Here is a 13,369-nt window from a genome sequence, read left to right on the forward strand (position 1 = left end):
AATGAGGTTAATGCTATGATTTGAAAGACGGTCAGGAGGTAATGAGGTTGGAATGGCAAAAATGTCTTGAAATTGTTGTAAAATGTCTTGTATGGGCGAGGGAATAGATGGGGTTAAATCAGAAGATGGTAGAGTAGGATAAGAACTTGTTAAACACATGAAGCAGGACGAAACAGAATTTTGGACTATGAGTTGTGTAATTTGGCATTGGAAATTGGTGTGAGGGAAATGGCATTGTCACCCTTTAGACTAACAGTAGAGCCACTCTGGTTAAAAGTCATGGTCATTTGGGAATAGTCTATCATAATAGGCCCTAGAGTAGCCAGCCATTGAACTCCTATAACTATATCAGCCCCTTTGAGGTCTAACACAAATAGATCTAGAACAAATGTGTTGGATTGAAGAGTTAAAGACACCTCAGCACAAGAGGTTGTACTCTGCAGGGCGTCTCCATTGCCCACCTGCACTTGGAACAGAATAATGTCATGCATTGTTAAGCAAAGAAAGTTAGCCATGCGCTATAAAATTGTGGGTACTGCCCCCATCAACCAAAACTTGAACTGGTTTCCCATTGAGTGACCCTGTAAGGCAAAATGAGCGTGATTTATGATGATCGAATAGAGCATTAAAACTAATTTCTGGTGCCACATCATAATTCGTAGGTTCTTCCATAATGGGTTGAATGTCTGGTCCGAGATCATCTTCAATTCCTTCTAAATACAATAATGTTGCCTTCCCTTTACATTTATGACCAAATGAGTATTTCTCATCACAGTTATAACAAAGATTTTTTTCATGTTTCACTTGTCTCTCTTCTAGTGATAGACGTCGAATGGGTAAGGCTGAAATTGGATTAGGTTGTGTGAGTGAGGGATTGGGATGGCTAGGAACAATGGCAGTGGATGTTGGGGTTTGGGAATTTGGTTTGGTAAAGTTCTGCCAGAAACGAACTGGTTTAGAATCATTGGCCTGATCTTCATAAACCCTGGCAAGTGAGAAGGCTTCATGATAATCTTGAGGACATTGTGTGAGTACAGGGCGTTTAATATACGGTTCTAGTCCAGAAATAAAAATACTGCGTAGCATTGTAGTAGAAAGGCCAGGAACTTTACTTACAAGTTTTTCAAACCCAGACTGGTAATCTAATACTGAACCCGTTTTTAGTAGCTTAACTAAGGCACCAGCAGGATCCTCGAACTCAGAAGGTCCGAAACGGCGTTGCAAGACTGTGCAAAATGTCTGCCAATCTGTTAGCAACCCATTCTAATCCGACCCATAAAACCAACTATCTGCAGGATCATTCAAATGAAAGGCAGCTAAATTTACACGATCAGGTAAAGGTACCTGATAGAAGGTGAAATACCTCTAAGCAGCGACGATCCAGGTGGTGGGATCACCAGAAGCAAATCGCGAAAAGTCTAGCTTCACTTGACGAGATCTGGAGAATTCAGATCCAACATTAGGACCCGATCCAAGAATCCCACGATTAACATGGTTAGCACCAGAGGACTGTTGCTGAAACTCAATGAGACGAGTGAGATCCATATGCAAACGGTTCTGGGATTCATGTAATTGATTTTGGGAATCTTGTAATTATGTATTAGACTCTTGGAGGCCCTGGTATTGTTGTTCATGGACCAATTCAGCAGCACGAAATTGTTGCTCCAAGGTGTCTAAGCGTTGTTGTAAATCACGCATGTGTGTGTTTTCAGCCATAGCAGAAAAGATGAGGGCAATGAAAGCACCAATTGAAAGGTTCACGATCTAAGAAGTAGAGAGGAGATGAGAAAAAGAGAGATAAGAGAGTTTTGTCCAACTTTTCTATCTTTTACTCTTACGCCCCCTGGGCTATTTAATATCTAGTTTTTCTTAGTAGTTTTCATTACATAGAATTTAACAGACCATTCATGAACAATTAATAAACTGGGCTTAAGTGACTATTGAAAATAATCCACTAAATAAGCCGGTTGCCTTTTATTACGATTGGGCCACTCGCTACTAAGCCCAGAGGATGGGAGTGCAACATTACACCATCTATAAAACAGGGGTAAACCGTGAAAGGGAAAGAGGGAGACATGAAAGACTCACCCGGATGGCAACGACGAAGACTTAGCCGGCAAAATAAGAGATATTGCGAGGGTCATTTTCGTCCTTATTTTGGAGCCCAAAATAAGACTTAGTCGGCAAACGAAAAATACCACATGGGAAGTGGTATTTTCAAACAGTAAATTTCCTCACAATTTTCACACAAACCGCAAATCCCAGGCAACATATTTTGCAGGTATAATTTTTTTTGAAATTTGTACCAAACATGGTATACTACAAAAGTCACCCACACTTCTCCAGCAATCCCAAAATAAACCTTGTACCAAACACATCCCTAGTAGTATTCTATCTGCGACTTTTTGTGATTTTGAACAAAAGAAATACTCATGTAAACTAAGTTTATAAAAAGTTAAGTGCATTATCTTAATAAATTATTGACACATTATTAATCAAGTTAGTTATCATATTTAATTAATGATTAATTATAATTATGATATGTAAATAACTTAGTAACCACCAAAAAGAAGAACCAAATTTGTACAAATATTTTCCCTTAGGGGGCGTTTGGCTTGAAGCTTTTCACAGGTTTCCTATACAAATGTACTGAGGATTCTTGAAATCTCTTGTTTGGTTAAGGGGGATTCACTCAGAAAGCCATTTATCTAAGATGCATTGCTTTTTACATTTTGGAACGGAAATACATCTTTATTTACTGTTTGGAAAACGTTTTGGGATGTGGTTTTTTGTAAAAAGCTGGGTAAACAACTATTCACTATAATTTTTCACACCCATTATACCCTCTCAAAAGGCAAGAGAGAGAATGATCGATCTGACCCTCTGATTTTTGCTAGCTTGTGTGGTCAGCAGCTTAGGGCGTGAGTAGATTTTTGCTTGTTGAATGATGGAAGGCTTCTGTTTGTTTATGTTGAGGTCACAAAATGCATGATGTTTGTCTCCTTGCTATTTTGTAGATCTGCTTCCATTCCCATCGTGTGTTGGTGCACAGCGGACTCTGTTCAGAGCTACCCATCACCGTAGAAAATCTTCGTGTCCCGTTTTAGGTGAAGTCTGCTCGGGTAAGTGTTCATTTGAAGTTGTTGCTTTAATTTTGATAGAACTAACATGGCTGCTTGTTGATGATGACCTCTTTTTTTTGCATTTTTGTTATTCGATAAAGACAAACGTTGTGGGATTGGGTGGGTTTTGAGCGTTTCAACCTGTGTGTTAGGGAAGCAGTCTTTACTTCCCACGGTCTAGTTTAAGCATGAAAAGTAAGTGTTCTTGGTTTCCTTGAAATTCGTGGACTACAGAATTCCGGTTACAATCTTTCTCTCACGAGCTCACTTATTTGTCCTCTCCCTGTATTTTATTGTGCTAGGTACCAGGTTATTATCAAGGCTCAAACTTATTTAACAACATATATACCAAAATTATTAACACTGTCACATACTGAAACAAGCATAAACAGAAATCTCAAATTTTTGCAGAGGAAAAATTTATTAAATAAATACAAAAGAAAGAACTTACCTGGATGTGAGGATATGTATTGGCAGCTGCTTTATCACCAATAAGCATTGAGTTACACTGAGAGGAGTTTCTAGCATTCTGTGCCTTTGATTTGATTGCCTGCAGCAAAGAATTGTAATATTGTCTGTTGTAGGAATTGTCAGTTTGTATGTGTGCTTCTCTGACTGTGTATGTATAGTAAAGGTGAATTAGTGTTTAGGTCTGGAGCTTAAGTTGCACACAGATTGGAGATTGAAAAAGTGTTGTGTGGTGACAAAATGTAGTTAATGAGGTAACCTGTTGGAAGTTATGTGCAGTCACGATTATAAATGAAATGGTACAATCACGTTTTATTAGATCTTTTAGCATCAAAGCTTTAATGTTACTCACTGCCTCAAAGATAAGGACAGAAAGAACAGTGGCACCTTAGTGCTGATTAATCTCGCAGCATATATGCACTGGATTTTACTTTTAATTTTCTGACTTGTTTTTGGAACCCCACTCTTTACTTTCCTTTGTGAAGTCATCATCTATGAGGCCTTAAGATCATAGCATTAAGTTAGTGGGGAGCATGGAGGCTTATTTGGAGGGAGGCTTTTTATGTTCAAATTGCATGGATTTTTAGTAATTGAAGTTGATATTTTTTAAGTTCAGAGAAAAATTAATTGGGTTGGTTTCAGTCTCCAACTTATATATCCTTGGAGATAATCCTACTCTTTGTGTTCTTTCCCTTGTGAATCATTTTTGTACCTGTATCCGCTTGTTGATAGTTGTTAGTCAAAGCAACCGAATAAATTACCTCAACAGTAGCATCTCCGTCCAAAACAACACTGGGATATTTCCAAGTAATAGCTGATCCTGTTTCCACTTGTGTCCATGATATATTAGAGTGTGCCCCAGCACAAAGTCCTCTCTTTGTGACAAAATTGTATATCCCTCCATTCCCATCCTCATCCCCAGCATACCAGTTCTGTACAGTGGAGTATTTAATTTCTGCATCTTCAGAACAATACAATTCCACAACAGCAGCATGAAGTTGGTTCCTATCATAAGAAGGTGTAGTACATCCCTCCAAATACTCCACAAAACAAATATCATCTGCAACAATCAAGGTCCTCTCAAAAGGGCCAGTCTCCAAAGCATTGATCCTAAAGTAAGTTGAAATCTGCATAGGGCACTTAGTATCCTTAGGAATGTAACAAAAGGATCCATCACTAAAAACTGTTGAATTCAAACCTGCAAAATAGTTATCCCCACTAAGCACAACTCTCCCCAAGTACTTTCTAACCAAATCAGAGCAAATGGCAATATCCATCCCTCTTTCATCTGCCTATAGCCTCTGTTTGAGCAAAAGTGGGTTAAATTCTTATTCATTGTGAAACCTCTATACATTAATCTTAACCTCATTTAGGTCTAAGTAAGCATCACTATAAATTTATAATGACCAGACAATGCTAGTGTCATTAAATAGGCAAACTAAGTACCTAATTCCTCAAATGTTACCTCCCCTCGACACCTTACTTCCATCTAAATATTCCCCTTCGTAACAATTTTTAAATATTTATATGAAAAAAGTTAGTTATTATATGATCTTTATGTTCGGTTCAATATTTTGTGTATCATGATTATGCTATTGAGTGGACTCTGTTGCATAAAATTAAAATGATTTCCATTATAAGAAGGAAATTCCAAACGGTTAATGAACAGATTCTACTTATTCAATTCCATTTTTTAAAAAGGATATTGCTTGCATCTGATAGATTATGTTGTTTTCCATCTGATCAATGTGGCACCTAGCTGTTGTAGGATAGGCCGTTTGGCAGCTGGAAACAATTAAACTACTTTTTTGTACAGTGCATTTCACAGAATGCTTAATGGAAGTCATAATTGTTTATGTTAACAATTTTTTCGAAGAAAACAGAATAAGAACTGAAAGTATGCAATGTTCCTAGTGTTTACGAGCTAAGAACTGAAAGCCTAAGAATAGGATAGGACTTGAGGAATCAGAATGAAGTTGGGATTGTTCCATCCAAAAGCATCACATCCTTAATATGGCCCAGTTATGTTTACGCAAAAAGTTTATTATGTTCATATTATACATAAACTTAATCTCTCATTTTGATGTAAAAGGAATCCAATTTGTTAAGAATGAGGTCGGTGAGAGGTTATGTTTTCCATATTACTCAATGTTTATTATCTTCAATACGATGAGTATTATATTTAATTTTTTTGGTCATTACTTATCTGAATCTTTTTGTCCTTCACGTGTTAGATAATGGCCATCGACAATGGAATGGAGTTTAGTGTCATACTCGTACTCATTACTCATTTGGAGTCTTTGCATCAACTGACTAACATGTTTGTCAGTATATGTGTTGTCTTGTTACGCGTTGCTGAAAACCGGAGAAATAGACGCAGGAGAGTCGCATTGGACGAACGTGGGAGGGCTAGAGTAAGGGAAGTAAACTTCCTTAGGATTGTTCACATTAGTGACACGGCGTGTATAGAGAATACACGGATGGACAGGAGGTGTTTTCATAACTTGTGTGCATTGCTTAAAACTGTTGGTCAACTTCAACCAACGAGCCATATGGGTGTAGAGGAGATGGTTGCTATTTTTCTTCACATATTAGCTCACGATGTGAAGAACAGGATAATTAAAAGACAATTCATGAGATCGGGAGAAACCATTAGTAGACAGTTCTCTAATGTTTTGCTTTCAGTGTTGCGTTGTCATAATGTTCTTTTGAAACGACCTGAGCCAATCCCGGAAAACTCAACCGATGATAAGTGGAAGTGGTTCAAGGTAAGTTAATAGTTCACGTACTAGTATAATTCATGCAATACATTTCAGTTACCAAGCATGTGTTTGTGTTACTAATAGTCTAAATTGAATTACAGAATTGTTTGGGAGCACTTGATGGGACACACATAAAGATTAACCCTTTACAAGCGGATAAGGCTAGATACCGGACTAGAAAGGGTGAGATAGCAACTAATTTTTTAGGGGTTTGTTCTCAAGATGGTCAGTTTATTTTCGTCTTGCCTGGTTGGGAAGGATCAGCTGCAGATTCTAGGGTTCTAAGAGATGCCATAAGTCGTCCAGACGGTTTGAAGGTTCCTAAAGGTATGCAATATGACTCTGTGGTTGATCATTTAATATTGTTCAGTTTTTTTACTTACTACGTTACATGTTTTAATATAAGTTAACTGTAATTTGTGATGTAGGATACTATTACCTAGGTGATGCTGGTTACATGAATGGGGAAGGTTTCCTTACGCCATATAGAGGACAACGATATCATCTGAGTGAATGGAGGCACGGTGTCCAACCAAGGACAGCCCAAGAATTTTTTAATATGAAACATTCATCTGCAAGGAATGTGATTGAACGTTGCTTCGGGATGCTTAAGGGGCGTTGGGCTATTGTCCGATCCAAGTCATTTTATCCTGTTAAAACTCAATGCAGGATTATTAGTGCATGTTGCTTGCTTCATAACCATATACGGAGAGAGATGACAGTGGACCCATTGGACGCTGAAGAAGTTGAAATGCAACATGTTGAAGATAACTTGGGAGGAGTTGATTTGATCACTCATGTTGAGTCGTCTAATGCATGGACACTGCGCAGGGATGAAATGGCACAGAACATGTTTAACGCATGGAGGAATCGTGTTTGAATTTCAACAGAGATGAACAAATGATTTAGCTATTTGTTTTTGTTTCCATTGTCAATCATGTTATGTACACTTGAAGCTATTTGCGTTTATGCTGTAATATGAAATACTTTGACAAACATTTTGAACCTGTACTCTACTTATTGAATTTTCGTTTGTTTATGTTAACGGGTGTTTATGCAATTGCACTGTTACCTATTTAAATCGTGTTAGTTTTATGGGAGAAAACAATTGCTCCAATAGTAAGTGTACTGATTTTGATACTGATTGTCGCAGGTGCAATCTTGTAACTGGAAATTATGACCGAGGAAAGCCAGAGTTTCAGAAACAAACGTAATCACACTTGGACTGTCGATGAAGATAAGATCCTGGTCGAATGTATGACTGAAATTGCACATCTTTGGAGAGGTGAGAACGGGTTCAAACAAGGTTTCTCTAATGCAATTGAGAAGATGATGCACCTCAAGATACCTGATTGTTCACTTAAAGCCATCCCTCACATCACCTCCAGGGTCAAATTGTTGAAAAAACAGTACAATGCCATTTACGAAATGACCGGAGGTCCTGGTGGGAGTGGCTTCGGTTGGAACGACTCGAAGAAAATGATTGATGTCGAGAAGGACATATTTGATGACTGGGTTAAGGTGAAAGTGTTTGAAGTTATCTGTTTAATTATGAACAAAGTAAATTGTAATTTTTTGTTTTTGTATTCAGTGTTTCACTTTGCTGTTTATCCACAGTCTCACCCTACTGCAAAGGGCCTTTACAACAAGCCTTTCCCCCACTATGATATTTTGGGAACCATATTTGGCAAGGATGCAGCAACCGGAGGTAATGCAGAGACAATGGGACAATCTGTCAATGTCATGGAGTCAAATGCGGCATGCAATGCAGAGAATGTGAATGTATCTGACGAATATATAGACGTCACGGAGGACTACATACCCACACCATTAGCAGATCCAGTGATACCGGATGTCCCAATTGAAGAAATTGTGCCGCCCTCAGATGTGTCTACTGCTACTGCAAAAAAGGGAAAGAAACGTGACAGACCCGAAGATCCATTGGTTGCTCCAATAGTTGATGTAATGAGAGATATAAATCAAAACTACCGTGAGGGTATTGACAAGCTAGTTGCATGCTTTCAGCATCAAGCTAATGGGAGTAAAAGGCGGATGTCAATTATGGAAGAGCTGGAAAAAATTGGAGATCTGACTGATTCATAGATGGTTAAACTTGCTGTGTAGTTGGGAAAGGATACAACTTTGACAGATGTCTTCATGCAATGCAATGATCAGCAAAGGAAGTGTCTCCTGGCTGATATGTTGTCTAATTCTCTATAAACATATGGCAGCAAAGTGTTTTTTGCAGGGTTTGTGTATATAGCTTCACATAGTATGGTTCCTTTTGGTATGGTTTAGGTGTGGTTTTGGGACAAGCTTCAACTTTCAATTAGAGAATCACATGAACGTTGGGATTTGGAAGATAAATGGCAGAACATGAATGCTGTGTTAGTGTCAACCATGTACCTTTCGGTAAGATTTTGTATGCCTGGAAAGGGGAATTTATATAACAAGTTATCTGTTACCAACAAAGGGTCTTTGCAAAAGGTATGCTATTTGTAATTGGAAGCAGCTTAGGAGTTAATACTGAACTATCTTTTTTATACTGTTATGCTTTATGTTCATAATCTGCTAATCAATCTTCAGATTTGTGTGTTTATTAATTCTCACAGTGTATGACTTAAATGGAGACATGTTTTCATTACTGACGTATTATTATGCAGGTCAGAAGCTTTTATTATAGTGAATCTGGTATTGAATGGTGGATACTTTTTTGTGAAATATCTCCAGATCCATTGTTAAATAGTAATGTTACTGAAAGTGATGGTAAGTTGTCACAAATGGAAAACTGATTCACAGATAATTTCATTAAATAGTTTCACGCTTGCAGCACAACTTGTTGTCATAATGTTTTAAATCATATTGGTACATGGATTGCAACTAATTATTTTTTTATTTGACTAGTGACGTAGTGCTACAATGCTGGTTCAATCATATTGCTGTCAAGGCCAACTCCTACTGTTTTGCAACTGTTATCGGAGTCCATGATAAGAAATGGCAGCAAAGATAGAAGCTTACATGGATTGAAAGCACGAAATGCAATTTATATGTATTCTTCATTGATGTAATGGAACCATTTGTAACTGTCAAGGCAAACATATGTGGGAACATAGGAGCTACCAATTATTACCTAATGTTGCTTGTATAAGCCCCACTTTTCCTTGTACTCGGTTCTGATACTCTTGTTTTATATAATATGAGGTCATTTCTTAACCTTGTTCAACAAAGTTCTGGTGTTAATTTCTGAAAAGATCATGTTTGTGGTGCGGTTAATCCTCTTATGGAAGGCACGAATATTGACAATCTTATAAAAAAATGACATTGTCATGACTTAATTAATTATTGAATATAATGAACACCGCAATTGCTTCATAAAACATTCATCACAGAAAAGTATTTACATGCTTCATAAGTTACACATGGGAATTGTACATGACTATGAACAAAGTACACAACGAAATTCATATACAGCACAAAACTCTTGATGGACACATTCAGCCCTATGTATAAACTTATCAGATCCTACTACTTCCATGAATGACACAGCTATTAAGATCCTCTTCCACCATCCTCACAACGTGGAGATGCTTCATTATTCCCCAACAAGTCTTGCCTTCAGATTCTACATTATAATTCCCCAACATCTGCAAGCTATCAGGTACAAAAATTTTGTTACTTTGCAGTGTTAGTCTTCCTCTGCAGCTGGTTGCAGGACCCTTCCTATTGCGACCCCATTGAGAATACTGAACTATCTCTGCATTTGACTATGGTTGTTTGTCATTGGTAGCACCTACAGAATTAAAATTATTTGACAGATTAAATTAAGAACCTGAGAGGATAATCAAAACACACACATACAGAATTACCTGATGAAAATATGTGTGGAAAATGATTGACTAGTCAAATCAGGCAGAGAATAAGTCCCACCTTTAGTTGAATTATCATTTTGAAGTCCAAACCCAACTTTTTTGTGTTCCAGAAAAATCAGCATTGGATACTTTGGGAAGGTTTGAAACCGAGCAGATAATCAATAACATCACTATAAGATTACCCATCCTGCTATGTATTGGGATTCCTCGAATTAGGGAAGTGCTAACAGAAGTCTGGCTCTGTTCAAGAATTTGGCCTCCATCTGTTTTCAATTTAGGCATATTTACGGTACTTGATGGAATGATAGTAGGATTAACATGTCCTCATAACAATTGTTTTCTCCATATGAAACAGAACGCTGTAGCATAGAGGAATCGAGATTTACAGGTATTACTCCAGCTTCAGTCTCCACATCTGTGTTCTCTCGTTGACCAGTGACACTTGTTTTAATCATTGAATGAGCCTTTGGTTGACAAAGGTTATCAAATATCTGATTTAGGTTATGGGTTTGAGGTCTCAATACAGAACACTAGTAATTGAAGCATGATGTGAATTACTTGGTTGGTTAGAACCATTAGCTACTGAGGGAGTGCAGTTTGACGTAATGACTGGTGGATCAACAGACACAGGCATAGGTGTGGCCGCATTAATTAATGCACAATGGGGCACAGACATAAACCAACCTATTTGACTGCACTTATGTGAAGCAGTCACTAGATCACTCAAAAGCAGAGAAAACCTAACACTTCATAGGATACCAGGTAATCTAGAGATGTATGCAACTGAATGACAAAAACAAATAGCAAAAACCTAGAGTGGGATTCAAACAGCTTATTACATTTTAAGCTATTCACTAACAAAAAAATCACATTGTGTTCAGGTCTACAGATAGTGAATTATATTTCTAACAGTGGTCTCATACACCATTATTTCAATTTTCATTAAATGGATATCTTAGATATATGCAAAGGATCATGTGATCCATGATGTTGCTTGACATTCAAGGTAACCTGGAGCATACATGCTTGATCCAAAGTTTACAACAAAATGTCAAGCATAATGAAAGTCACAAACCTGCATTCCAGCTGAAAATTGGTCATGCACCTCGGTCAATACCTCAAAAGAACAGTCCAAGGAAGAAAAAAGAAAATGAAGTTTATAAGTTCATCTATTCGAAGCCTTTAAACATTCCAAGATATAAACACACTTTGACATAGAAAATGCTTATGTCATTTAATTATTATACTTCATTAATATACACTCATTTTGATCAACAGTCAGAACATTAAAAAAGTTATTAATCAAAAAAGGAACATAAACAAAGGCCAGATTTTAAAAGATTTTATTTGCCTCTTCACCAAACTTTAAAAAGAAAACAATCACAAGTTTTCATGCATTCTTCACAGGAATAGAACTCTGTCATAAATAACACCTGAAGCAGATAATCAACTCCTCACCTCTGGTGGATATGCATGTATAGTAAAATTGTTCAAAAGAATCCACTCCAACTGTTTCCTGTAAATACTGCCGTCCAATTACCTCTCCATCTCCATGACTATCAAAGTAGCGAATCATATCAGTCACCTCTCTGTCTGTCCATATAAAATCATGAGCTATAGCTGCCCTTTGTAAAAACTTGTGTATCGTTATAGTTCCTTTTCCTGCTTGTGCACGCCAGAACTTCCCTTGTCGATCACCAACAGCCTGTGCATGAATTAAAAGCAGCAAAGAAAAAGAGAGAAAAAGCTTTATTTGTTCATTTTATATGAAATAATGAAATCAGAACTTAATCTCAATAAATATCATATTCATATATGCATAGACACACATAACAACATCATCATTTCTTCACATTGACAACCACAGCGAATGGCAAACAAACAAATTTCATACAATAGTTATGTGAATACCACAAAAAGTACATATCAGTCCCATAAGATGAAATGGTACGTCAAGGCCATCATGGTCGACGGTTACCCTAAATTACAGATCCACACAACATTAGTACAACTATATACAACAACCCTAAACCCTAAAACATTACAATACAAGTCAATGGAAGATCAACATTGTGGTCATGATGATCCCAAATGTTATAACAATTACAATTAGCAAAACATTCTGTTGTTTCATACATTTCTCCACTATCAGACAATTACGACAACTTGGTTCATCAAACCACTCAAAAAAGTGGCAATCATGCTGAGTCCTGAAATTAGCACATCGAAGAAACTGTCGGCCCGGATTCCTCTGTGTATTTGACATGCGCAACGCAGTCGGCACTCCGCAATAGCACATCTTCACCCTGTAAGAGGACGAGGACGCTGAATGCCTGGAAATTAGGCTTTCACCTCCGCCTATGCCGGATCCACTTCCACCCATTCTTCCGTCAATGGTCAAACAGTACTCTGTTGCAAGACTCCTCCCACCACTCACAAACAATTTTTGGTTACTGCGGTACGAAGAAGGAGACAGAACACGGGTTCGGTTAAACTTACAAGCAACAAACCAATTAATATTTCTATACTATGAACCAAAACTGTTTAAAAGAAACACTTTCCAACAATAACATTTCAACAACAGGTTCATAACAACATACACTAATAAATTAAAATTTCATTATTATTTATTTGTTAAGTTATTTTCAACATAAGAATAGTTTAATCGAACAAACTCATTCCTAACTTCTTATGTTCTGACCATTTTTTATATGATTATAGTGTTACGTGTTTGTGTGTGTTTATAAATTATGACATAGTTAATTTAAAGATATGAATGTGTGGAAAACGTATTTGCAGGGAGCTTAATTGAGTCATTTAGCTCCATAAACACCAGGTACCATGGCTGACAACTATATTTCTCGCCAATCAGAAGGGGAAATGTGAATGCTTCTTCGTATGAGTTGAACACAAACATCACTTATAACGGTTCTTCTATACATTCATTGAACACCAATTTTTGGACCACAACAACGATGATACCCATAACAAATTAGTTCAAAGAGCGATGACCATACCTCTTGCGATGGTGGAGCAATTTTTATACAGCCATGTTTCTCATCTATCATCCGCTTTCTTTCGTAACGCTCCAAGGTCGGTTCTCCTCACTAACATCGACTGGTTGCTCATGCCATCTCAGTGGAGTATT

At 37.4% G+C, this 13,369-nt stretch overlaps 3 protein-coding genes across 3 annotated transcripts in view; 2 read left to right on the forward strand and 1 right to left on the reverse strand.

Moving 5' to 3' along the window:
- Nucleotides 1-13,369, forward strand: part of LOC133316465 (glycerol-3-phosphate 2-O-acyltransferase 6-like) — a 91,129-nt gene that overhangs the window by 48,012 nt on the left and 29,748 nt on the right. The gene's annotated exons all lie outside the window — the stretch shown is intronic.
- LOC133316448 (UPF0051 protein ABCI8, chloroplastic-like) lies at nt 1,594-4,867 on the reverse strand. The gene is made up of 3 exons (XM_061518196.1): nt 4,352-4,867; nt 3,574-3,672; nt 1,594-1,764 (listed from the first exon to the last, which is right to left on the reverse strand). Exons 1-3 carry the CDS (start codon nt 4,865-4,867, stop codon nt 1,594-1,596), a joined length of 786 nt encoding a protein of 261 aa, XP_061374180.1.
- Nucleotides 7,610-8,455, forward strand: LOC133316449 (uncharacterized). The gene is made up of 2 exons (XM_061518197.1): nt 7,610-7,873; nt 7,970-8,455. The coding sequence occupies exons 1-2, from the start codon at nt 7,610-7,612 to the stop codon at nt 8,453-8,455; spliced, it is 750 nt and encodes a 249-aa protein (XP_061374181.1).

The sequence above is a fragment of the Gastrolobium bilobum genome, unplaced genomic scaffold, assembly GCF_033153095.1.
Source record: "Gastrolobium bilobum isolate Gb01-03AN ecotype WA unplaced genomic scaffold, APGP_CSIRO_Gbil_v1 utg1738, whole genome shotgun sequence".
NCBI classification, from domain to species: domain Eukaryota; kingdom Viridiplantae; phylum Streptophyta; class Magnoliopsida; order Fabales; family Fabaceae; genus Gastrolobium; species Gastrolobium bilobum.

Coding starts and splice junctions, on each gene's coding strand:
- LOC133316448 (XM_061518196.1), bottom strand. CDS start 4,867: ATGGATATTGCCATTTGCTCTGATTTGGTTAGAAAGTACTTGGGGAGA. Junction 3,673..4,351: donor ACGGAGATGCTACTGTTGAG/GTAATTTATTCG, acceptor TCTTTGCTGCAG/GCAATCAAATCAAAGGCACA. Junction 1,765..3,573: donor ATACATATCCTCACATCCAG/GTAAGTTCTTTC, acceptor TCTACTTCTTAG/ATCGTGAACCTTTCAATTGG.
- LOC133316449 (XM_061518197.1), top strand. CDS start 7,610: ATGACTGAAATTGCACATCTTTGGAGAGGTGAGAACGGGTTCAAACAA. Junction 7,874..7,969: donor TATTTGATGACTGGGTTAAG/GTGAAAGTGTTT, acceptor GTTTATCCACAG/TCTCACCCTACTGCAAAGGG.